The sequence below is a fragment of the Convolutriloba macropyga genome, chromosome 12 (assembly GCF_964194025.1).
Source record: "Convolutriloba macropyga chromosome 12, txConMacr16.3, whole genome shotgun sequence".
Taxonomy (NCBI): Eukaryota; Metazoa; Xenacoelomorpha; order Acoela; family Convolutidae; genus Convolutriloba; species Convolutriloba macropyga.
In genome coordinates this window covers 57,963,305-57,987,078 of record NC_134479.1, presented here as the reverse complement: position 1 = coordinate 57,987,078, position 23,774 = coordinate 57,963,305, and the positions used below count along the sequence as shown (strand labels likewise).

General features: G+C 34.2%; 2 protein-coding genes across 2 annotated transcripts in view; one reads left to right on the top strand and one right to left on the bottom strand.

The window, feature by feature from the left end:
- LOC142350947 (calcium-binding protein 39-like) overlaps positions 1–23,774 on the bottom strand; it is a 613,053-nt gene that overhangs the window by 43,606 nt on the left and 545,673 nt on the right. The gene's annotated exons all lie outside the window — the stretch shown is intronic.
- Positions 9,145–23,774, top strand: part of LOC142350564 (uncharacterized) — a 108,174-nt gene continuing 93,544 nt past the window's right edge. Inside the window, exons 1-2 of the mRNA XM_075402414.1 lie at positions 9,145–9,353; positions 9,540–9,750. Of these exons, the coding sequence (XP_075258529.1) occupies positions 9,145–9,353; positions 9,540–9,750 (420 nt within the window). The remainder of the gene's footprint in view (positions 9,354–9,539; positions 9,751–23,774) is intronic.

Genomic DNA, 23,774 nt, shown 5'->3' with positions numbered 1-23,774 from the left:
AACCGAGTTTAACCAAGTAACCGAGTTTAACCAATTTTGAACTAATTTGTGTAGATAGAAATTTTTTAGATCGAAAGATGTAGATAGAAAGATTTCAGCTTTAACTGTTTCTGTTGCTTTTACAATCCGACGAGATTTTCGTCTTAATAGGGTGCTGTTTCTTTGCTATCAGAAACATTTAGATTTAATAGCAGATTCTCAGGCATTTTTTACGACGTGTTTACATAATTTGATCATGAAGTTGAGCTTTCAAAAGATTAATAAGGTAAAACCGTGAGGGTAAATTAAGTTTCACAAAATTCTGTTTGCTGGTTTTTGTATTCGATCAAGTGATAATGGCAGTCAAATTGTGGGAATCATTTAAATCATATTGAATTTTTTTTGAAGTTTCTACGCCTGAATCGGTTGAACATAAACGTATTGGTAAATGGTATTTGCGTTAATTAACTTTTTGGATTGTAATTTACAAATTATTGCGCACTATTTTTGAAGATCTTAATTTTTTGGTTTTTAATTTAAGTGAGCAGTCAAGTTGATGTGATTTTTTTTCAGTAACGCAAGAAAGTTATGAGACCAAAGAGATAAAATGTTTTAGAAGTGCTCTCTTTTTACAAAACTGCTTACAAGAAAAATTAGGATTTGTTTTTTGAAAAAATTTGCTGTGTTAAAGGATTCTCTTTTATGTGTGGCAATTAGACGTCGCTTTTCTATTTTCCCCAACTTTTCTTGAATGCTATGAAATGTGATACGTATGTTCTGTTGCTAACTAGGCACAATTTTTTTTAATGTACCTGTCGTACAGATTTACAATTTGTAGTTTTAATTGTTTCGTAGCTCAAATTATTGTTATTTATGACGGCCAATTTTAAGAGTGAATTGGCGGAGCGAAATGAGGCTCTAGTTTGTTATTTCAATATTCAGTATTCGAGTTACAAATTTTCAAGCTGATTTGGCGGAGCGAAATCGCGTTCACTTATTTGTAGTGTATTTCGCTTAGCGAAAGATACCAAACTTTTGTTACGTTTGAACTTAGACTTTAGCGAATCGGAATCTGGTTAAGAGAGAGAGAGAGTCAACTATTTTGAATTACGAATTCGAGAGGAATGAAATTAGACAAAATAACAAAACTGCTTAACAAATTGTTCATACATTAACATTACTAAATACGGCAACAGACAACGTGATCAGACAAAAGATCATACGTAGGATGTAAACAAAATTTACAAGTATGAAATCTTAAAATTTGATCTTCAAAATTAAGTTAACTGAATGAACAAATTAAATGGAAATAAATGAACTAAATTAAGTTAATTAGAAAATGAACCAATTTAGCAACACCAAATAACAAAATCAAACTAACAATGGTACTATTGTACCACATTTCCCCCGTGGCGAAATTAAATAACGTGTTATTTAACAGAAAATTAATAGTCATATGTACTTGTTAAGATATTTAATCCTGTAATGTTTTAATCGGAGTTTTGCATGTAACAGTTTTACTCGTTAATCGCTTTCACTTTCATAGAATCTCTCCGCTTCGCCAACTGTCATAGACAACTCTGGTTCCTCGTAATTTGGAGAAACGTAGAATTGAGTTGGATAGGAGGTTGTTGGAGAGCATGGGCCGACTGTGAAGTTTGACTCCTCTTGATTGGACTGTGATGCAGCAGTTTGTATTGCCGAGATTATAGACTTGTTTTCGATTTGCTGTTTCTTAAGGTTTTACCGTCTTTTCTGTTTTCCAAGTGCTGCACTACTTGGTGTTGTGGGAGGACAGGATTGTATTGGAATTACAGATTCGTCCGATTCTGTGGTCGATATGGCAGAGCGTTTTCTCTTTGTGGGAAGTAGCGCTGCGGATGCTTTCGTAGCTGCCTTTCTCTTTGGTCTGCTTGGTGGCTCCGCGATAACGATACTTGAAGTCGGTAATTCCATTGGTACCGCGAGATTGTTATTTGACTGTGTGGTTTCATTTGGCGGCGCCGTTGTTTGTTGTTTCTTTGGCTTAGTCGGCATTCTTACTCGAAGAGCGCGTGTTACATTGGAGTGGATAGACGATACTGTGCTGACGTCATCTGCCACTTTTCTGTGTTTCATTTTCTTTCCGCCTTCTAACTTTTTCATTGATTCCTTTGCATGGTGGTGTATGAGTTCCTCCGTTGTTTTTCCCGTGGGGAGTTTTGGGCGTCTGTTTGCGTAAGTTTGCAATTCTGTGTTTCGTTCCGCCTTTGTGCCGAACTTTGCAAGATCAGAATTCCTAATTGTTACCTCTTTGTTGCCCGGTTCTTTGATTACTGAGGTGTTTTCGGTCGTTTTAATGACTGACGATCCGGGTGCGAGAACGTCATACAGTCCGTCGAGACTTTTCTTGGCTCGTTTCGTTCTTGGTCTCTTTTTAGCCAATTTGACCTCCAGTGACGATTCTGTTCTTGGTATCGGTTGGCCAACATCTGGATGAGAAATTAATCTCGATTCTTTGATCGGGTCATCCTTTTGTCTTTTCATGGCCTCTTTGCCTAGTTTGTCCTTGTTTATTTCCATTTCGATGTCACTTCGCTCATCATTGTCCCAATTTTCGTCTGTGAGGAGCTGGTCCCATCTGACAGTCTCCAAATCTAAATATTTGTTAAGAATATTTTTGTATGTTAAACTTTTTGAATCGGGATTTGTTGTTATATTGCTTAATGGTGTGTTTGCTTTTCTGCCAAAATGTGCCTCAAAAGGTGATATTCCAATAGTCTTTTGACGGCATATTCGTAACTGATAAATTATTGTGTTTATTGATGCTTTCATATTAAATTGATTTTGCGCCGCCGTTTTAATACAGGCTAAGCGATTCTTGATTGTTTGAATGAGTCTTTCAACCAAACCAATAGCTCTGTGGTCGTGTATTGGCGCCTCGATTAGCTGTATTTTATTTTGATTACAAAATGTTTTAATTCGATGCCCCGTTTGGCATCTAGCCTGATCCAATCTAATCGCGCGGGGTATACCGTGTAGCAAAACATATTCTTGAAGAAACTTTAAAATATTATCTGCATTAGCTCTATCAAATACTTCTGCTGTTGGGAATTACGAAAATCGATCAATACATGCAAGAAAATAAATCTCTTGATTTTTTTCATTATAGATGGGTCCTCCAAAATCAATTTGAATCTCTTCATTAGGAACTTTACATAACTTTAATGGTGCCCATTTTTTTGCTGGTATAATAGGTTTTAAATTTTTACCAATCTTGACACAGGGGTTGCACTTTGCTGTTTTGGTTGCAATATCCCTGTGCATATATGGCCACCACGGGTGCGTTGCCATATCCGTCATTCCCCATGTCCCAGGATGAGTTGCGTGGATTGCGTCTACATACGCATCCTTGATTGCATGGGGAAGAGCAATTCTGTCGTCTATGCAGACACACCCATTCTTCACGTGTAAGTCCTTCCAGAAGGAGTGGATGTAGGGTGAAATTTGTCTACATCTATCTTCATTGTCCGTCAAAATGCAGTCGCGAATCTCTTTCAAGATCGCGTCTTTGGTTGTCAGCCTGGCCATGAGAGAGCTTGAGAAGATCTTTGAGAGTGCGAAATTGAATGAATCTAGGTACAAATCGTCTACTGACGGCGAAGTGGCTGTTGTATCTGTAGTAGGTGTAACGGGGGTCACGGGTGCCGCTTGGGCAGTTGAAGGTCCCGCCTCTGCAAATCTGACTCGCGATGGGGTCGATTGTTTAACAGTCATTAGCGTTTCATAATCAGAAGGTGATTGTGACATCATGTAGACGTTCTTGAATTTTGTTGCAATTCGTTGAAAGTGATTTAAATTAAAGAGTGACTGTTCGGTGGGTCGGTTTAAGGCAAAAAGCGATTGAGGAATGTTAGTTGTCTCGATTTTGGGGATGGAATTTAAATTATTTATCGTTAATTTGCTAATTGAGTCGTCGATTTGCGTGCTTGTAGAATGTTCTGGATTTCGCGGTGCGAAATCACTACATAAGTTATTAGTGGAATTTGGATTATTTACGACGCAATTTGTAGATGGATTTCGCGCTGCGAAATCGACGTAATTTTTGGCATTTAATAAGAAGCGTTTCGCACTACGTTTAATTACGTCCAATTTAGCTACAATAAATTGCTCGTCGTATGTGGATATATTAGCAGCTTGTTGATGCGGGTCGCGAGATATATAATCCACTAATCCCATTTTTGTGCCCGGAAGATGATCAATCGAGAAATCAAATGGTAGTAAACGATCTACCCAACGTGTCAGTCTACTATTATATGATTTATTAGATCTATTCTCTCTCATAATAGAAAGAAGTGCTCTATGATCAGTTATCACAGTAAAGGGTTTGCCGTATAAATAAACATTAAAATTTTCGACTGACCAAACAACACCCAGAAGTTCTAATTCGTTTATACTGTATCTATCTTCAACAGAGTTCAAAAATCGCGACGCGAATGCTACAGTATGCCACCCGTTAGGTGTTCGTTGTTCCAAAGCACATCCCAATCCTTTACGCGAGGCGTCACATTTAATTCGCGTTTCTAATTCTGGGTTGAAATGTTTATTTTCAGTGGTTTCCGTAATTTGTTCTTTTATTAAAGAAAACTGTTTATCGTGCTCTTCCGTCCAGAGAAATTTCGAATTTTTCTTAAGCAATAGTCGTAGGGGGTAACATAATTGTGATAAATTCGGAATAAATTTTCCAAAATGTTGTACAGAACCCATAAAAGAGCGAAGTTTTTTAAGATTAGTAGGTGCCGATAATTTTCCAATTGCATCTGTTTTACTTGAAAGTTGGGTTACAACTGATTGTGTAATATTATGACCGAGCCATTCAATCGTATCTTTTGCAAAGTGACATTTTGCAAGATTTATGCGTAAATTTTCCTGATCCAGTTTTATTAAACATTTTCGAACCAAGTGGAGATGTTTTTCGATTCCACCTCTACTAACGATCAAAATATCATCTAGGAAACAGAAAGTATTTTCCAAACCGGCAAGAGTACAATCAATAGCTTTTTGGAACTCAGCTGGCATGTCCGTTAGGCCGTAAAATCCAGTTTTAAATCGATATGTGCCAGTCATATCACCACTGACTATGTTAAAGTTACAATGGCGGGCCGTATCACTGTGTAGCTTTAGTTGACTATATGCGTATTGCAAATCAAGAGTTGTAAAATATGCAGTCTCCTGCGGCGCCGTTGACAGTGTTTGCGAAATTGTTTGAATTAGCGAATCTATATTAGGCATTTGATACTTGTTTTTATGAATAGCTTTGTTTAGGATTTTTGAATCAAGTGCTATTTTGATTGACTTGTCCTTTTTTACTGTAATGACAATCGGAGATATGAAGAATTGATCTGAACAGTTGTTTAACTTTTCGATATGTCCTTCATTTAACAGTTTTTCTAATTCAATTTTTACTTTCGGTTGGAGGTGAATGGGTACTTTTCGTCCTTTTTGACGTATTTCTCGGTAATTTTTGTGAAATTTTGAATTGACCGTGTGATTTTTTGATTTTCCAATTCGGGAGATCAAATCAGGAAATTCCTTTGCCAATGATTTCTTGATTGCACAAGGTGGATCTATATTACTAACTTCAAATTGTGGGCAAGGTTTCTGAGAAATTGTGATACCTAACTGGTCAAAAAGGTCCCGTCCTAATATTGGTCGAAATCCATCGGATACAACTGTTATTTTTGCCTTCTGTACGCTCCAATCATTGCATTTTACCGGCGTTTTCAAAGTGCTAAGAGGTTGGACGATATCATTAGAAAATGACTTTAATTCCAATGGTTTTTTCTCCGACCATTGTGATTGAACACAATTGAACATTATTTCTCTTGCGAGTGACATATTAATAATGGTTCAACCACTACCAGAGTCTAGAATCACAGTTTGTGTTTCCGATTGTTAATGACAAATTTTTCAGTGTCGAATTTGGGGAACTCGTATTTTCAACAGTGGCAACGTAATTATCATCCGAAGAGTCATAGTCTGAATTGATTTGCTCATTATAATTGATATAATTTACGTTTAGGCTTTCCTGGCTAGAATTTTGATTAGATGATTCTGCCGTATCTACATTGTTAATGCGATTAGTTTGTTGAGTGTTTCTAGTAGTATTAAGTATTCGACGGCAAACTTTAGCGAAATGGTTTTGCAAACCGCAGTGGTTACATTTCTTACCCATTGCGGGGCAAACCTGACGATGTGTAGGTGTCCAGACTTGACCACATCCACGGCATTGTCCAACGGGTGCACGGTTTGTGACTGTTCTGCTTGATTGAGGCCCCCGTGCTCCCGCGCCGCGAAATCGATTGAATTGTTGTACTGCGTTTACCGTACTGCCAGTTGCTCCGTTATTAGATGAAATTCTTTGCTGATTCTGATTACCCATTTCCATGTTGACTGCAATGCTGAGTGCCCTCTCTGGTTCGACTGTGTCCCTTAGAAGCTCCCGCTGAATGTCATCATCTAGCATGTTAGTGATGAAAATGTCCCTGATGATTGCTTCTTCACGGTTTTCAAAGTCGCAATTTTCAGCCAGTTCTTTCAAGATGCTGTAGAATTGCTCTACAGTTTCGCCTTTCTTTTGCTTCCGAGAGAAGAACACAAATCTATCGAGATATCTGTAGATTGATTTGTTTCGTAGCTCCAATTAATGTTATTTATGACGGCCAATTTTAAGAGTGAATTGGCGGAGCGAAATGAGGCTCTAGTTTGTTATTTGAATATTCACTATTCGAGTTACAAATTTCTAAGCTGATTTGGCGGAGCGAAATCGTGTTCACTTATTTGTAGTGTATTTCGCTTAGCGAAAGATACCAAATTTTTGTTACGTTTGAACTCAGACTTTAGCGAATCGGAATCTGGTTAAGAGAGAGAGTCAACTATTTTGAATTACGAATTTGAGAGGAATGAAATTAGACAAAATAACAAAACTGCTTAACAAATTGTTCATACATTAACATTACTAAATACGGCAACAGACAACGTGATCAGACAAAAGATCATACGTAGGATGTAAACAAAATTTACAAGTATGAAATCTTAAAATTTGATCTTCAAAATTAAGTTAACTGAATGAACAAAATTAAATGGAAATAAATGAACTAAATTAAGTTAATTAGAAACTGAACCAATTTAGCAACACCAAATAACAAACTTAAACTAACAATGTTCTGTTGCTAACTAGGCACATTTTTTTTAATGTACCAGTTGAAAAACAACAACTTTTATCACTGTGATGCTATCTGACTTCGGATTTTCTGTCTGGGAGCCCCCGGGATTGCGCGCCCATTTTTTCAAGTATTAGATTTTGCCAATATTTGTTGATGTTGATACCAAGAAAAATTATTTCAGTAGCTAAAGTTTATGTCGACTGAAACACCATTTGCATTCGAACATCTTTTGGCTTTCCAAATTCTTTTGCCATTTCATGCTTAGCGGAATTTGTGTATGTTGATTGAGAAAAAACAATTAGAGTGCATAATGCTAATTTAGATTTAATCAATACTGTTGGAAAAAGAAAAATAAATGTATATAAGATATGTAGTTCTAATTTGTCAGAACCCTGGCGAAACATCCAGAAACTGTAATCGGGTTTACGAAAACTTTCAAAGATTAACTAACTAATCTTTATATCACTGATATAGCAATTTGTGAAAAATTCAGTTATATTTGTCTTTGGTTGACGTTTTGTAATCAAGCTTCAATTTTTTTAATTACTATTGTTCCTATCAATTAAATTGGCTATTAAAAAACGCAACAATTCCTCCTTATAATTTTAATTCTAATTCAATTCGTTTGGTTCAGTAATTTTTGCAATAGCCATATATAAGTTTTTTGATAAGCATAATTTCCAAAAAATTGTAATAATTAATTAGTAAAAAAACTGGTCTTTTGAATTGATCATAGTGAAAATATTTTGTTTATAACTTACATTTTTCTCCGAAGTTTGTTCTGCAGTCTCAATTTTTTGTTAGGGAGATGCATTTGTTTTTATAAAGAATTTTTAAAAATAAAGAATTTTGCGTGATTTAATAAATAGTGCAGGATATTTTTTCCCGCACTTTAAAGGTTTTTCTTGCGTGCATCATGATGTAGATGTTAAATTACTTCACAGATTCAGTTTTTTTAATTTTTTTTGAAGATGTGCAGACAATTAATAAACTCAATTACCATGTCCGACTGCCATGGTATCCGTTTTCATTTCGTAGTAGAAAACACGAATTGTTTTGTATGATATCATAAATATTAGTTAAATAATTTAGTTAATAATTAGTTACGCGAGTTTTGCCATTTATGCAAAAGTTTAAAAAATTTCTTAGTCAGTCAGTTGCAGAGCGTGGCAAATAGGATTTAAACATGTAAATATAAGATATAAATATAGAAAATATACAAAAAAAAGAAAATAAGATATAAAAAGGTACTAATTTTGGATATTATACAAACTTCAAGGGAGTTTTGAAGATAAGGAGTTTAATGAAACCAATTTGTCACACTCATTTCATCTTCAAAAATTTTGAATTTACTGCTACTTTAACATCTGAAGGTTGAACTTGGGGGTTGGTGAGGAGATGGCTCTATCAAAACGTAATTGAAAAGAATCAGAGCATGGATTCCAATCCGTAGACGCAAGAGTTTATGAGCTTGATCTCTGCTGTGCTAAAATCCTAAGATTTTTGAGCAAGATCAGCCCAAAATTCTGATTTCTGTCTCCAATCTATACATGGTCCTTGCATAATGTTAGGTTTATCTATTGACTTCTTTAAAGCCACTTAACCCATACATCATTATCACGAAAAAGGTTTTCTGACGAGGCGGAACAGGTTTCTTAATTGAGATCTAATTCTGGGAAATTTTTCTAGACAACAGTAGCTTTTATCGTAACAAATGGCACTAAACCGTTCTTCAAAAGTTTGAACTCAAGTATTTCTTTGTCCTTTAACATCAGTATTTCAAAGGCCCAATTTTTTGACCGAAATTTTTTTCCCATATAAAACAGAAATTTTGTCCGTTCAAAAATGAGGCCAATCAAATTAACGCCAGTAATTTGGCATATAAAACTAATTTCCTCTTTTTAGCCCAAACGACCTGACCATTGAAAATTTGATTGCGGGCGAAGAATACAAAATCCATATGCTAGCCGAAAGTGCATTTGGCCGAAACAGTTCTCAATTGACATTTGTTCGATCTCTCTACACTGATGACGTCACAGTTACTAACACATTTACAACTCACTCATTGAAAACTGATGTTGTTTTTGATTCTGGAGTCGGAGCAACTGTCGAAGTGGAACTAGAATGTCACAATTTGCCAATTATTTGGAAAATTAAAAAAGAGTTCAAGTTAGTTGATTTTAATCAAAGACCGGGAAAATTTTATTGAAAAAGATGTTCTTTTATAGCAAAGGTTTTTTCGTATACGGCTTTATTTCTAGAAAATCTGAGTTTTGTATATCAGAATTGCCGAAATTTGAAGAAACTCAAATAACTATCACTTATCGTGACAGATTCTGAGATGAAATCTTTTAGTTTGGATATGATTTTCGAATTCAATGACATCATCCCTGGGTCGAATTACACATGGACCGTTATTGCGACCAGCCGGGGATCGAACCCACTCCAGCGCATCTATACTTACTTGGGACAAAATCCTCCTATGGTTCCAATAACAATGATGGAAGCTGCAGCTACTCTTCAGAGCTACGACACTTTTGTTTTCACAATTGGAAACGAGTCCTTTGTAAGAATTGACGTTTAGTTTCGTTTAAGTTTCCGCTTGTTTTTTCTATAGTGCACATGCAATACTAAATAACCAGGACAAAATTTAATAAAGCCTTTCATCTCGTGCGATATATTGATATCGAAATTCAAAAGATGAAAATGTACATTGGTTGATTTTTTTTCAAAAAATATCAACTCCAGAAAAACGATCAACTATGTGACCCAGAAATTTGATAGTATCCAAAGTCAAGGTGCGTGGTCGAAGTCGCCCTGGTCCAGACTACTTCGCGCGCACGCCTGATCTTTGTGCGCTTGAAATTACAGGGCAATTTTGAACGCACTTCGAGCGCAAAGAAACTGTTGAGCTTGCTGGAGTCTGATCAGGTGTACTTTCGGTCTGGAGCGTTCTGATCAGAAGCATTTTTGGTCTGACACGTTCTGGACCAGGGCGATTTTGAGCGCACATCTCGGCCTGGGAATAGCCCATCACATTTCCCCTGTGCCTTCACCTGGATTTATATTTGTTGCAGAAAACTATTAGAAGCTTTAGAACAATGGCACAACCATATTCGTACACTTTTCAATTTTTTTTTATCTGTTCCTCAATGAGAATCTCATATTATCTCACCTTATGTCAGCAAAAATTAAGACAATTTTATCATAAAAATCAAATTTATTTTTGGAAAGAAAACATCTCTAGACTATTCTAAGTTTCTTCATACGCACATTATGCAAATCTTCGAAAACATTTTTAGTACAGAATGCTCGAATTAGCAATTTAAATTTTTGTGTCCAAAAACTTATAAGTAAATTGAGGCCATTTGTATGTGTTGATTCGAAGAGGCTTTTTTTATGCAAAACTGTGATAACATTTTTAGCACAGAATGATCGAATTAGCAATTTAAATTTTTGCGGCCAAAAACTTAGAAGTAAAATCAGGCCATTTGTACGTGTTAATTCGGAGAGGCTTTACTATGCAAATCTCGGAAAAGATTTTAGCACAGAATGATCGAATTAGCAATTTAAATTTTTGCGGCCAAAAACTTATAAGTAAATTGAGAAATTGAGGCCATTTGTACGTGTTAATTCGAAGAGGCTTTACTATGCAAATCTCGGAAAAGATTTTAGAAGGGAATGATCGAATTAGCAATTTATTTTTTTGCGGCCAAAAACTTATAAGTAAATTGAGGCCATTTGTACGTGTCAATTCGAAGAGGCTTTACTATGCAAATCTCGGAAAAGATTTTAGCACAGAATGATCGAATTAGCAATTTAATTTTTTGCGGCCAAAAACTTAGAAGTAAATTCAGGCCATTTGTACGCGTTAAATCGAAGAGGCTTTACTATGCAAATCTCGGAAAAGATTTAAGCACAGAATGATCGAATTAGCAATTTAAATTTTTGAGGCCAAAAACTTAGAAGTAAATTGAGGCCATTTGTACGTGTTAATTCGAAGAGGCTTTACTATGCAAATCTCGGAAAAGATTTTAGCACAGAATGATCGAATTAGCAATTTAAATTTTTGCGGCCAAAAACTTAGAAGTAAATTGAGGCCATTTGTACGTGTTAATTCGAAGAGGCTTTGCTATGCCAATCTCGGAAAAGATTTTAGCACAGAATGATCGAATTAGCAATTTAAATTTTTCCGGCCAAAAACTTATAAGTAAATTGAGGCCATTTGTACGTGTTAATTCGAAGAGGTTTTACTATGCAAATCTCGGAAAAGATTTTAGCACAGAATGATCGAATTAGCAATTTAAATTTTTGCGGCCAAAAACTTCAAAGTAAATTGAGGCCATTTGTACGTGTTAATTCGAAGAGGCTTTACTATGCAAATCTCGGAAAAGATCTTAGCACAGAATGATCGAATTAGCAATTTAAATTTTTGCGGCCAAAAACTTAGAAGTAAATTGAGGCCATGTGTACGTGTTAATTCGAAGAGGCTTTACTATACAAATCTCGGAAAAGATTTTAGCACAGAATGATCGAATTAGCAATTAAAATTTTTGCGGCCAAAAACTTATAAATAATTTGAGGCCCTTGTACGTGTTAATTCGAAGAGGCTTTACTATACAAATCTCGGAAAAGATTTTAGCACAGAATGATCGAATTAGCAATTTGAATTTTTGCGGCCAAAAACTTATAAGTAAATTGAGGCCATTTGTACGTGTTAATTCGAAGAGGCTTTACTATGCAAATCTCGGAAAAGATTCTAGCACAGAATGATCGAATTAGCAATTTAAATTTTTGTGTCCAAAAACTTTTAAGTAAATTGAGGCCATTCGTACGTGTTAATTCGAAGAGGCTTTACTATTCAAATCTGGGAAAAGATTTTAGCACAGAATGATCGAATTAGCAATAAAAATTTTTGCGGCCAAAAACTTATAAATAATTTGAGGCCATTTGTACGTGTTAATTCGAAGAGGCTTTACTATGCAAATAACTGTTGAGCTTGCTGGAGTCTGATCAAGTGTACTTTCGGTCTGGAGCGTTCTGATCAGAAGCATTTTTGGTCTGACACGTTCTGGACCAGGGCGATTTTGAGCGCACATCTCGGCCTGGGAATAGCCCATCACATTTCCCCTGTGCCTTCACCTGGATTTATATTTGTTGCAGAAAACTATTAGAAGCTTTAGAACAATGGCACAACCATAATCGTACACTTTTCAATTTTTTTATCTGTTCCTCAATGAGAATCTCATATTATCTCACCTTATGTCAGCAAAAATTAAGACAATTTTATCATAAAAATCAAATTTATTTTTGGAAAGAAAACATCTCTAGACTATTCTAAGTTTCTTCATACGCACATTATGCAAATCTTCGAAAACATTTTTAGTACAGAATGCTCGAATTAGCAATTTAAATTTTTGTGTCCAAAAACTTTTAAGTAAATTGAGGCCATTCGTACGTGTTAATTCGAAGAGGCTTTACTATTCAAATCTGGGAAAAGATTTTAGCACAGAATGATCGAATTAGCAATAAAAATTTTTGCGGCCAAAAACTTATAAATAATTTGAGGCCATTTGTACGTGTTAATTCGAAGAGGCTTTACTATGCAAATCTCGGAAAAGATTCTAGCACAGAATGATCGAATTAGCAATTTAAATTTTTGTGTCCAAAAACTTTTAAGTAAATTGAGGCCATTCGTACGTGTTAATTCGAAGAGGCTTTACTATTCAAATCTGGGAAAAGATTTTAGCACAGAATGATCGAATTAGCAATAAAAATTTTTGCGGCCAAAAACTTATAAATAATTTGAGGCCATTTGTACGTGTTAATTCGAAGAGGCTTTACTATGCAAATAACTGTTGAGCTTGCTGGAGTCTGATCAGGTGTACTTTCGGTCTGGAGCGTTCTGATCAGAAGCATTTTTGGTCTGACACGTTCTGGACCAGGGCGATTTTGAGCGCACATCTCGGCCTGGGAATAGCCCATCACATTTCCCCTGTGCCTTCACCTGGATTTATATTTGTTGCAGAAAACTATTAGAAGCTTTAGAACAATGGCACAACCATAATCGTACACTTTTCAATTTTTTTATCTGTTCCTCAATGAGAATCTCATATTATCTCACCTTATGTCAGCAAAAATTAAGACAATTTTATCATAAAAATCAAATTTATTTTTGGAAAGAAAACATCTCTAGACTATTCTAAGTTTCTTCATACGCACATTATGCAAATCTTCGAAAACATTTTTAGTACAGAATGCTCGAATTAGCAATTTAAATTTTTGTGTCCAAAAACTTTTAAGTAAATTGAGGCCATTTGTATGTGTTGATTCGAAGAGGCTTTTTTATGCAAAACTGTGATAACATTTTTAGCACAGAATGATCGAATTAGCAATTTAAATTTTTGCGGCCAAAAACTTAGAAGTAAAATCAGGCCATTTGTACGTGTTAATTCGGAGAGGCTTTACTATGCAAATCTCGGAAAAGATTTTAGAAGGGAATGATCGAATTAGCAATTTAATTTTTTGCGGCCAAAAACTTATAAGTAAATTGAGGCCATTTGTACGTGTCAATTCGAAGAGGCTTTACTATGCAAATCTCGGAAAAGATTTTAGCACAGAATGATCGAATTAGCAATTTAAATTTTTGCGGCCAAAAACTTATAAGTAAATTGAGAAATTGAGGCCATTTGTACGTGTTAATTCGAAGAGGCTTTACTATGCAAATCTCGGAAAGGATTTTAGAAGGGAATGATCGAATTAGCAATTTAATTTTTTGCGGCCAAAAACTTAGAAGTAAATTCAGGCCATTTGTACGCGTTAAATCGAAGAGGCTTTACTATGCAAATCTCGGAAAAGATTTAAGCACAGAATGATCGAATTAGCAATTTAAATTTTTGAGGCCAAAAACTTAGAAGTAAATTGAGGCCATTTGTACGTGTTAATTCGAAGAGGCTTTACTATGCAAATCTCGGAAAAGATTTTAGCACAGAATGATCGAATTAGCAATTTAAATTTTTGCGGCAAAAAACTTAGAAGTAAATTGAGGCCATTTGTACGTGTTAATTCGAAGAGGTTTTACTATGCAAATCTCGGAAAAGATTTTAGCACAGAATGATCGAATTAGCAATTTAAATTTTTGCGGCCAAAAACTTAGAAGTAAATTGAGGCCATGTGTACGTGTTAATTCGAAGAGGCTTTACTATGCAAATCTCGGAAACGATTTTAGCACAGAATGATCGAATTAGCAATTTAAATTTTTGCGGCCAAAAACTTCAAAGTAAATTGAGGCCATTTGTACGTGTTAATTCGAAGAGGCTTTACTATGCAAATCTCGGAAAAGATTTTAGCACAGAATGACCGAATTAGCAATTTAAATTTTTGCGGCCAAAAACTTAGAAGTAAATTGAGGCCATGTGTACGTGTTAATTCGAAGAGGCTTTACTATACAAATCTCGGAAAAGATTTTAGCACAGAATGATCGAATTAGCAATTAAAAATTTTGCGGCCAAAAACTTATAAATAATTTGAGGCCCTTGTACGTGTTAGTTCGAAGAGGCTTTACTATACAAATCTCGGAAAAGATTTTAGCACAGAATGATCGAATTAGCAATTTGAATTTTTGCGGCCAAAAACTTATAAGTAAATTGAGGCCATTTGTACGTGTTAATTCGAAGAGGCTTTACTATGCAAATCTCGGAAAAGATTCTAGCACAGAATGATCGAATTAGCAATTTAAATTTTTGTGTCCAAAAACTTTTAAATAAATTGAGGCCATTTGTACGTGTTAATTCGAAGAGGCTTTACTATTCAAATCTGGGAAAAGATTTTAGCACAGAATGATCGAATTAGCAATAAAAATTTTTGCGGCCAAAAACTTATAAATAATTTGAGGCCATTTGTACGTGTTAATTCGAAGAGGCTTTACTATGCAAATATCGGAAAATATTTTAGCACAGAATGATCGAATTAGCAATTTAAATTTTTGCGGCCAAAAACTTATAAATAATTTGAGGCCATTTCTACGTGTTAATTCGAAGAGGCTTTACTATTCAAATCTGGGAAAAGATTTTAGCACAGAATGATCGAATTAGCAATTTAAATTTTTGCGGCCAAAAACTTAGAAGTAAATTGAGGCCATGTGTACGTGTTAATTCGAAGAGGCTTTACTATACAAATCTCGGAAAAGATTTTAGCACAGAATGATCGAATTAGCAATTAAAATTTTTGCGGCCAAAAACTTATAAATAATTTGAGGCCATTTGTACGTGTTAATTCGAAGAGGCTTTACTATGCAAATCTCCAAAAAAGATTTTAGCACAGAATGATCGAATTAGCAATTTAAATTTTTGTGTCCAAAAACTTCTAAGTAAATTGAGGCCATTTGTACGTGTTAATTCGAAGAGGCTTTACTATACAAATCTCGGAAAAGATTTTAGCCCAGAATGATCGAATTAGCAATTAAAATTTTTGCGGCCAAAAACTTATAAATAATTTGAGGCCATTTGTACGTGTTAATTCGAAGAGGCTTTACTATGCAAATATCGGAAAATATTTTAGCACAGAATGATCGAATTAGCAATTTAAATTTTTGCGGCCAAAAACTTATCAGTAAATTGAGGCCATTTGTACGTGTTAATTCGAAGAGGTTTTACTATGCAAATCTCGGAAAAGATTTTAGCACAGAATGATCGAATTAGCAATTTAAATTTTTGTGTCCAAAAACTTTTAAGTAAATTGAGGCCATTTGTACGTGTTAATTCGAAGAGGCTTTACTATACAAATCTCGGAAAAGATTTTAGCACAGAATGATCGAATTAGCAATTAAAATTTTTGCGGCCAAAAACTTATAAATAATTTGAGGCCATTTGTACGTGTTAATTCGAAGAGGCTTTACTATGCAAATATCGGAAAGTATTTTAGCACAGAATGATCGAATTAGCAATTTAAATTTTTGCGGCCAAAAATTTATAAATAATTTGAGGCCATTTGTACGTGTTAATTCGAAGAGGCTTTACTATGCAAATCTCGGAAAAGATTTTAGCACAGAATGATCGAATTAGCAATTTAAATTTTTGCGGCCAAAAACTTATAGGTAAATTGAGGCTATTTGTACGTGTTAATTCGAAGAGACTTTACTATGCAAATCTCGGAAAAGATTTTTGCACAGAATGATCGAATTAGCAATTTAAATTTTTGTGTCCAAAAACTTTCAAGTAAATTGAGGCCATTTGTACGTGTTAATTCGAAGAGGCTTTACTATACAAATCTCGGAAAAGATTTTAGCACAGAATGATCGAATTAGCAATTAAAATTTTTGCGGCCAAAAACTTATAAATATTTTGAGGCCATATGTACGTGTTAATTCGAAGAGGCTTTACTATGCAAATATCGGAAAATATTTTAGCACAGAATGATCGAATTAGCAATTTAATTTTTGCGGCCAAAAACTTATAAGTAAATTGAGGCCATTTGTACGTGTTAATTCGAAGAGGCTTTACTATGCAAATCTCGGAAAATATTTTAGCACAGAATGATCGAATTAGCAATTTGAATCTTTGCGGCCAAAAACTTAGAAGTAAATTGAGGCCATTTGTACGTGTTAATTCGAAGAGGCTTTACTATGCAAATCTCGGAAAGGATTTTAGCACAGAATGATCGAATTAGCAATTTAAATTTTTGCGGCCAAAAACTTAGAAGTAAATTGAGGCCATTTGTACGTGTTAATTCGAAGAGGCTTTACTATGCAAATCTCGGAAAATATTTTAGCACAGAATGATCGAATTAGCAATTTAAATTTTTGCGGCCAAAAACTTATAAATAATTTGAAGCCATTTGTACGTGTTAATTCGAAGAGGCTTTACTATGCAAATCTCGGAAAAGATTTTAGCACAGAATGATCGAATTAGCAATTTAAATTTTTGCGGCCAAAAACTTATAGGTAAATTGAGGCAATTTGTACGTGTTAATTCGAAGAGGCTTTACTATGCAAATCTCGGAAAAAATTTTTGCACAGAATGATCGAATTAGCAATTTAAATTTTTGTGTCCAAAAACTTTTAAGTAAATTGAGGCCATTTGTACGTGTTAATTCGAAGAGGCTTTACTATACAAATCTCGGAAAAGATTTTAGCACAGAATGATCGAATTAGCAATTAAAATTTTTGCGGCCAAAAACTTATAAATAATTTGAGGCCATATGTACGTGTTAATTCGAAGAGGCTTTACTATGCAAATATCGGAAAATATTTTAGCACAGAATGATCGAATTAGCAATTTGAATCTTTGCGGCCAAAAACTTAGAAGTAAATTGAGGCCATTTGTACGTGTTAATTCGAAGAGGCTTTACTATGCAAATCTCGGAAAGGATTTTAGCACAGAATGATCGAATTAGCAATTTAAATTTTTGCGGCCAAAAACTTAGAAGTAAATTGAGGCCATTTGTACGTGTTAATTCGAAGAGGCTTTACTATGCAAATCTCGGAAAATATTTCAGCACAGAATGATCGAATTAGCAATTTAAATTTTTGCGGCCAAAAACTTAGAAGTAAATTGAGGCCATGTGTACGTGTTAATTCGAAGAGGCTTTACTATACAAATCTCGGAAAAGATTTTAGCACAGAATGATCGAATTAGCAATTAGAATTTTTGCGGCCAAAAACTTATAAATAATTTGAGGCCCTTGTACGTGTTAATTCGAAGAGGCTTTACTATACAAATCTCGGAAAAGATTTTAGCACAGAATGATCGAATTAGCAATTTGAATTTTTGCGGCCAAAAACTTATAAGTAAATTGAGGCCATTTGTACGTGTTAATTCGAAGAGGCTTTACTATGCAAATCTCGGAAAAGATTTTAGCACAGAATGATCGAATTAGCAATTTAAATTTTTGTGTCCAAAAACTTTTAATTAAATTGAGGCCATTTGTACGTGTTAATTCGAAGAGGCTTTACTATTCAAATCTGGGAAAAGATTTTAGCACAGAAAGATCGAATTAGCAATAAAAATTTTTGCGGCCAAAAACTTATAAATAATTTGAGGCCATTTGTACGTGTTAATTCGAAGAGGCTTTACTATGCAAATATCGGAAAATATTTTAGCACAGAATAATCGAATTAGCAATTTAAATTTTTGCGGCCGAAAACTTATAAATAATTTGAGGCCATTTGTACGTGTTAATTCGAAGAGGCTTTACTATTCAAATCTGGGAAAAGATTTTAGCACAGAATGATCGAATTAGCAATTTAAATTTTTGCGGCCCAAAACTTAGAAGTAAATTGAGGCCATGTGTACGTGTTAATTCGAAGAGGCTTTACTATACAAATCTCGGAAAAGATTTTAGCACAGAATGATCGAATTAGCAATTAAAATTTTTGCGGCCAAAAACTTATAAATAATTTGAGGCTATTTGTACGTGTTAATTCGAAGAGGCTTTACTATGCAAATATCGGAAAGTATTTTAGCACAGAATGATCGAATTAGCAATTTAAATTTTTTCGGCCAAAAATTTATAAATAATTTGAGGCCATTGGTACGTGTTAATTCGAAGAGGCTTTACTATGCAAATCTCGGAAAAGATTTTAGCACAGAATGATCGAATTAGCAATTTAAATTTTTGCGGCCAAAAACTTATAGGTAAATTGAGGCTATTTGTACGTGTTAATTCGAAGAGGCTTTACTATGCAAATCTCGGAAAAGATTTTTGCACAGAATGATCGAATTAGCAATTTAAATTTTTGTGTCCAAAAACTTTCAAGTAAATTGAGGCCATTTTTACATGTTAATTTGAAGAGGCTTTACTATACAAATCTCGGAAAAGATTTTAGCACAGAATGATCGAATTAGCAATTAAAATTTTTGCGGCCAAAAACTTATAAATAATTTGAGGCAATATGTACGTGTTAATTCGAAGAGGCTTTACTATGCAAATATCGGAAAATATTTTAGCACAGAATGATCGAATTAGCAATTTAATTTTTGCGGCCAAAAACTTATAAGTAAATTGAGGCCATTTGTACGTGTTAATTCGAAGAGGTTTTACTATGCAAATCTCGGAAAAGATTTTAGCACAGAATGATCGAATTAGCAATTTGAATCTTTGCGGCCAAAAACTTATAAGTAAATTGAGGCCATTTGTACGTGTTAATTCGAAGAGGCTTTACTATGCAAATATCGGAAAATATTCTAGCACAGAATGATCGGATTAGCAATTTAAATTTTTGCGGCCGAAAAATATAAATAATTTGAGGCCATTTGTACGTGTTAATTCGAAGAGGCTTTACTATGCAAATCTCGGAAAAGATTTTAGCACAGAATGATCGAATTAGCAATTTGAATCTTTGCGGCCAAAAACTTAGAAGTAAATTGAGGCCATTTGTACGTGTTAATTCGAAGAGGCTTTACTATGCAAATCTCGGAAAGAATTTTAGCACAGAATGATCGAATTAGCAATTTAAATTTTTGCGGCCAAAAATTTAGAAGTAAATTGAGGCCATTTGTACGTGTTAATTCGAAGAGGCTTTACTATGCAAATCTCGGAAAATATTTTAGCACAGAATGATCGAATTAGCAATTTAAATTTTTGCGGCCAAAAACTTAGAAGTAAATTGAGGCCATGTGTACGTGTTAATTCGAAGAGGCTTTACTATACAAATCTCGGAAAAGATTTTAGCACAGAATAATCGAATTAGCAATTTGAATTTTTGCGGCCAAAAACTTATAAGTAAATTGAGGCCATTTGTACGTGTTAATTCGAAGAGGCTTTACTATGCAAATCTCGGAAAAGATTTTAGCACAGAATGATCGAATTAGCAATTTAAATTTTTGTGTCCAAAAACTTTTAAGTAAATTGAGGCCATTTGTACGTGTTAATTCGAAGAGGCTTTACTATTCAAATCTGGGAAAAGATTTTAGCACAGAATGATCGAATTAGCAATAAAAATTTTTGCGGCCAAAAACTTATAAATAATTTGAGGCCATTTGTACGTGTTAATTCGAAGAGGCTTTACTATTCAAATCTGGGAAAAGATTTTAGCACAGAATGATCGAATTAGCAATTTAAATTTTTGCGGCCAAAAACTTAGAAGTAAATTGAGGCCATGTGTACGTGTTAATTCGAAGAGGCTTTACTATACAAATCTCGGAAAAGATTTTAGCACAGAATGATCGAATTAGCAATTAAAATTTTTGCGGCCAAAAACTTATAAATAATTTGAGGCCATTTGTACGTGTTAATTCGAAGAGGCTTTACTATGCAAATCTCCAAAAAAGATTTTAGCACAGAATGATCGAATTAGCAATTTAAATTTTTGTGTTCAAAAACTTTTAAGTAAATTGAGGCCATTTGTACGTGTTAATTCGAAGAGGCTTTACTATACAAATCTCGGAAAAGATTTTAGCACAGAATGATCGAATTAGCAATTAAAATTTTTGCGGCCAAAAACTTATAAATAATTTGAGGCCATTTGTACGTGTTAATTCGAAGAGGCTTTACTATGCAAATATCGGAAAATATTTTAGCACAGAATGATCGAATTAGCAATTTAAATTTTTGCGGCCAAAAACTTATCAGTAAATTGAGGCAATTTGTACGTGTTAATTCGAAGAGGTTTTACTATGCAAATCTCGGAAAAGATTTTAGCACAGAATGATCGAATTAGCAATTTAAATTTTTGTGTCCAAAAACTTTTAAGTAAATTGAGGCCATTTGTACGTGTTAATTCGAAGAGGCTTTACTATACAAATCTCGGAAAAGATTTTAGCACAGAATGATCGAATAAGCAATTAAAATTTTTGCGGCCAAAAACTTATAAATAATTTGAGGCCATTTGTACGTGTTAATTCGAAGAGGCTTTAGTATGCAAATATCGGAAAGTATTTTAGCACAGAATGATCGAATTAGCAATTTAAATTTTTGCGGCCAAAAATTTATTAATAATTTGGGGCCATTTGTACGTGTTAATTCGAAGAGGCTTTACTATGCAAATCTCGGAAAAGATTTTAGCACAGAATGATCGAATTAGCAATTAAAATTTTTGCGGCCAAAAATTTATAGGTAAATTGAGGCTATTTGTACGTGTTAATTCGAAGAGGCTTTACTATGCAAATCTCGGAAAAGATTTTTGCACAGAATGATCGAATTAGCAATTCAAATTTTTGTGTCCAAAAACTTTCAAGTAAATTGAGGCCATTTGTACGTGTTAATTCGAAGAGGCTTTACTATACAAATCTCGGAAAAGATTTTAGCACAGAATGATCGAATTAGCAATTAAAATTTTTGCGGCCAAAAACTTATAAATAATTTGAGGCCATATGTACGTGTTAATTCGAAGAGGCTTTACTATGCAAATATCGGAAAATATTTTAGCACAGAATGATCGAATTAGCAATTTAATTTTTGCGGCCAAAAACTTATAAGTAAATTGAGGCCATTTGTACGTGTTAATTCGAAGAGGCTTTACTATGCAAATCTCGGAAAAGATTTTAGCACAGAATGATCGAATTAGCAATTTGAATCTTTGCGGCCAAAAACTTAGAATTAAATTGAGGCCATTTGTACGTGTTAATTCGAAGAGGCTTTACTATGCAAATCTCGGAAAGGATTTTAGCACAGAATGATCGAATTAGCAATTTAAATTTTTGCGGCCAAAAACTTAGAAGTAAATTGAGGCCATTTGTACGTGTTAATTCGAAGAGGCTTTACTATGCAAATCTCGGAAAATATTTTAGCACAGAATGATCGAATTAGCAATTTAAATTTTTGCGGCCAAAAACTTATAAATAATTTGAGGCCATTTGTACGTGTTAATTCGAAGAGGCTTTACTATGCAAATCTCGGAAAAGATTTTAGCACAGAATGATCGGATTAGCAATTTAAATTTTTGCGGCCAAAAACTTATAAATAATTTGAGGCTATTTGTACGTGTTAATTCGAAGAGGCTTTACTATGCAAATATCGGAAAGTATTTTAGCACAGAATGATCGAATTAGCAATTTAAATTTTTTCGGCCAAAAATTTATAAATAATTTGAGGCCATTGGTACGTGTTAATTCGAAGAGGCTTTACTATGCAAATCTCGGAAAAGATTTTAGCACAGAATGATCGAATTAGCAATTTAAATTTTTGCGGCCAAAAACTTATAGGTAAATTGAGGCTATTTGTACGTGTTAATTCGAAGAGGCTTTACTATGCAAATCTCGGAAAAGATTTTAGCACAGAATGATCGAATTAGCAATTTAAATTTTTGCGGCCCAAAACTTAGAAGTAAATTGAGGCCATGTGTACGTGTTAATTCGAAGAGGCTTTACTATACAAATCTCGGAAAATATTTTAGCACAGAATGATCGAATTAGCAATTTAAATTTTTGCGGCCAAAAACTTATAAATAATTTGAGGCCATTTGTACGTGTTAATTCGAAGAGGCTTTACTATGCAAATCTCGGAAAAGATTTTAGCACAGAATGATCGGATTAGCAATTTAAATTTTTGCGGCCAAAAACTTATAGGTAAATTGAGGCTATTTGTACGTGTTAATTCGAAGAGGCTTTACTATGCAAATCTCGGAAAAGATTTTAGCACAGAATGATCGAATTAGCAATTAAAATTTTTGCGGCCAAAAACTTATAATTAATTTGAGGCCCTTGTACGTGTTAATTCGAAGAGGCTTTACTATACAAATCTCGGAAAAGATTTTAGCACAGAATGATCGAATTAGCAATTTGAATTTTTGCGGCCAAAAACTTATAGGTAAATTGAGGCCATTTGTACGTGTTAATTCGAAGAGGCTTTACTATACAAATCTCGGAAAAGATTTTAGCACAGAATGATCGGATTAGCAATTTAAATTTTTGCGGCCAAAAACTTATAGGTAAATTGAGGCTATTTGTACGTGTTAATTCGAAGAGGCTTTACTATGCAAATCTCGGAAAAGATTTTAGCACAGAATGATCGAATTAGCAATTAAAATTTTTGCGGCCAAAAACTTATAATTAATTTGAGGCCCTTGTACGTGTTAATTCGAAGAGGCTTTACTATACAAATCTCGGAAAAGATTTTAGCACAGAATGATCGAATTAGCAATTTGAATTTTTGCGGCCAAAAACTTATAGGTAAATTGAGGCCATTTGTACGTGTTAATTCGAAGAGGCTTTACTATACAAATCTCGGAAAAGATTTTAGCACAGAATGATCGAATTAGCAATTAAAATTTTTGCGGCCAAAAACTTATAGGTAAATTGAGGCCATTTGTACGTGTTAATTCGAAGAGGCTTTACTATACAAATCTCGGAAAAGATTTTAGCACAGAATGATCGAATTAGCAATTAAAATTTTTGCGGCCAAAAACTTATAAATAATTTGAGGCCATATGTACGTGTTAATTCGAAGAGGCTTTACTATGCAAATATCGGAAAATATTTTAGCACAGAATGATCGAATTAGCAATTTAATTTTTGCGGCCAAAAACTTATAAATAATTTGAGGCCATTTGTACGTGTTAATTCGAAGAGGCTTTACTATGCAAATCTCGGAAAAGATTTTAGCACAGAATGATCGAATTAGCAATTTGAATCTTTGCGGCCAAAAACTTAGAAG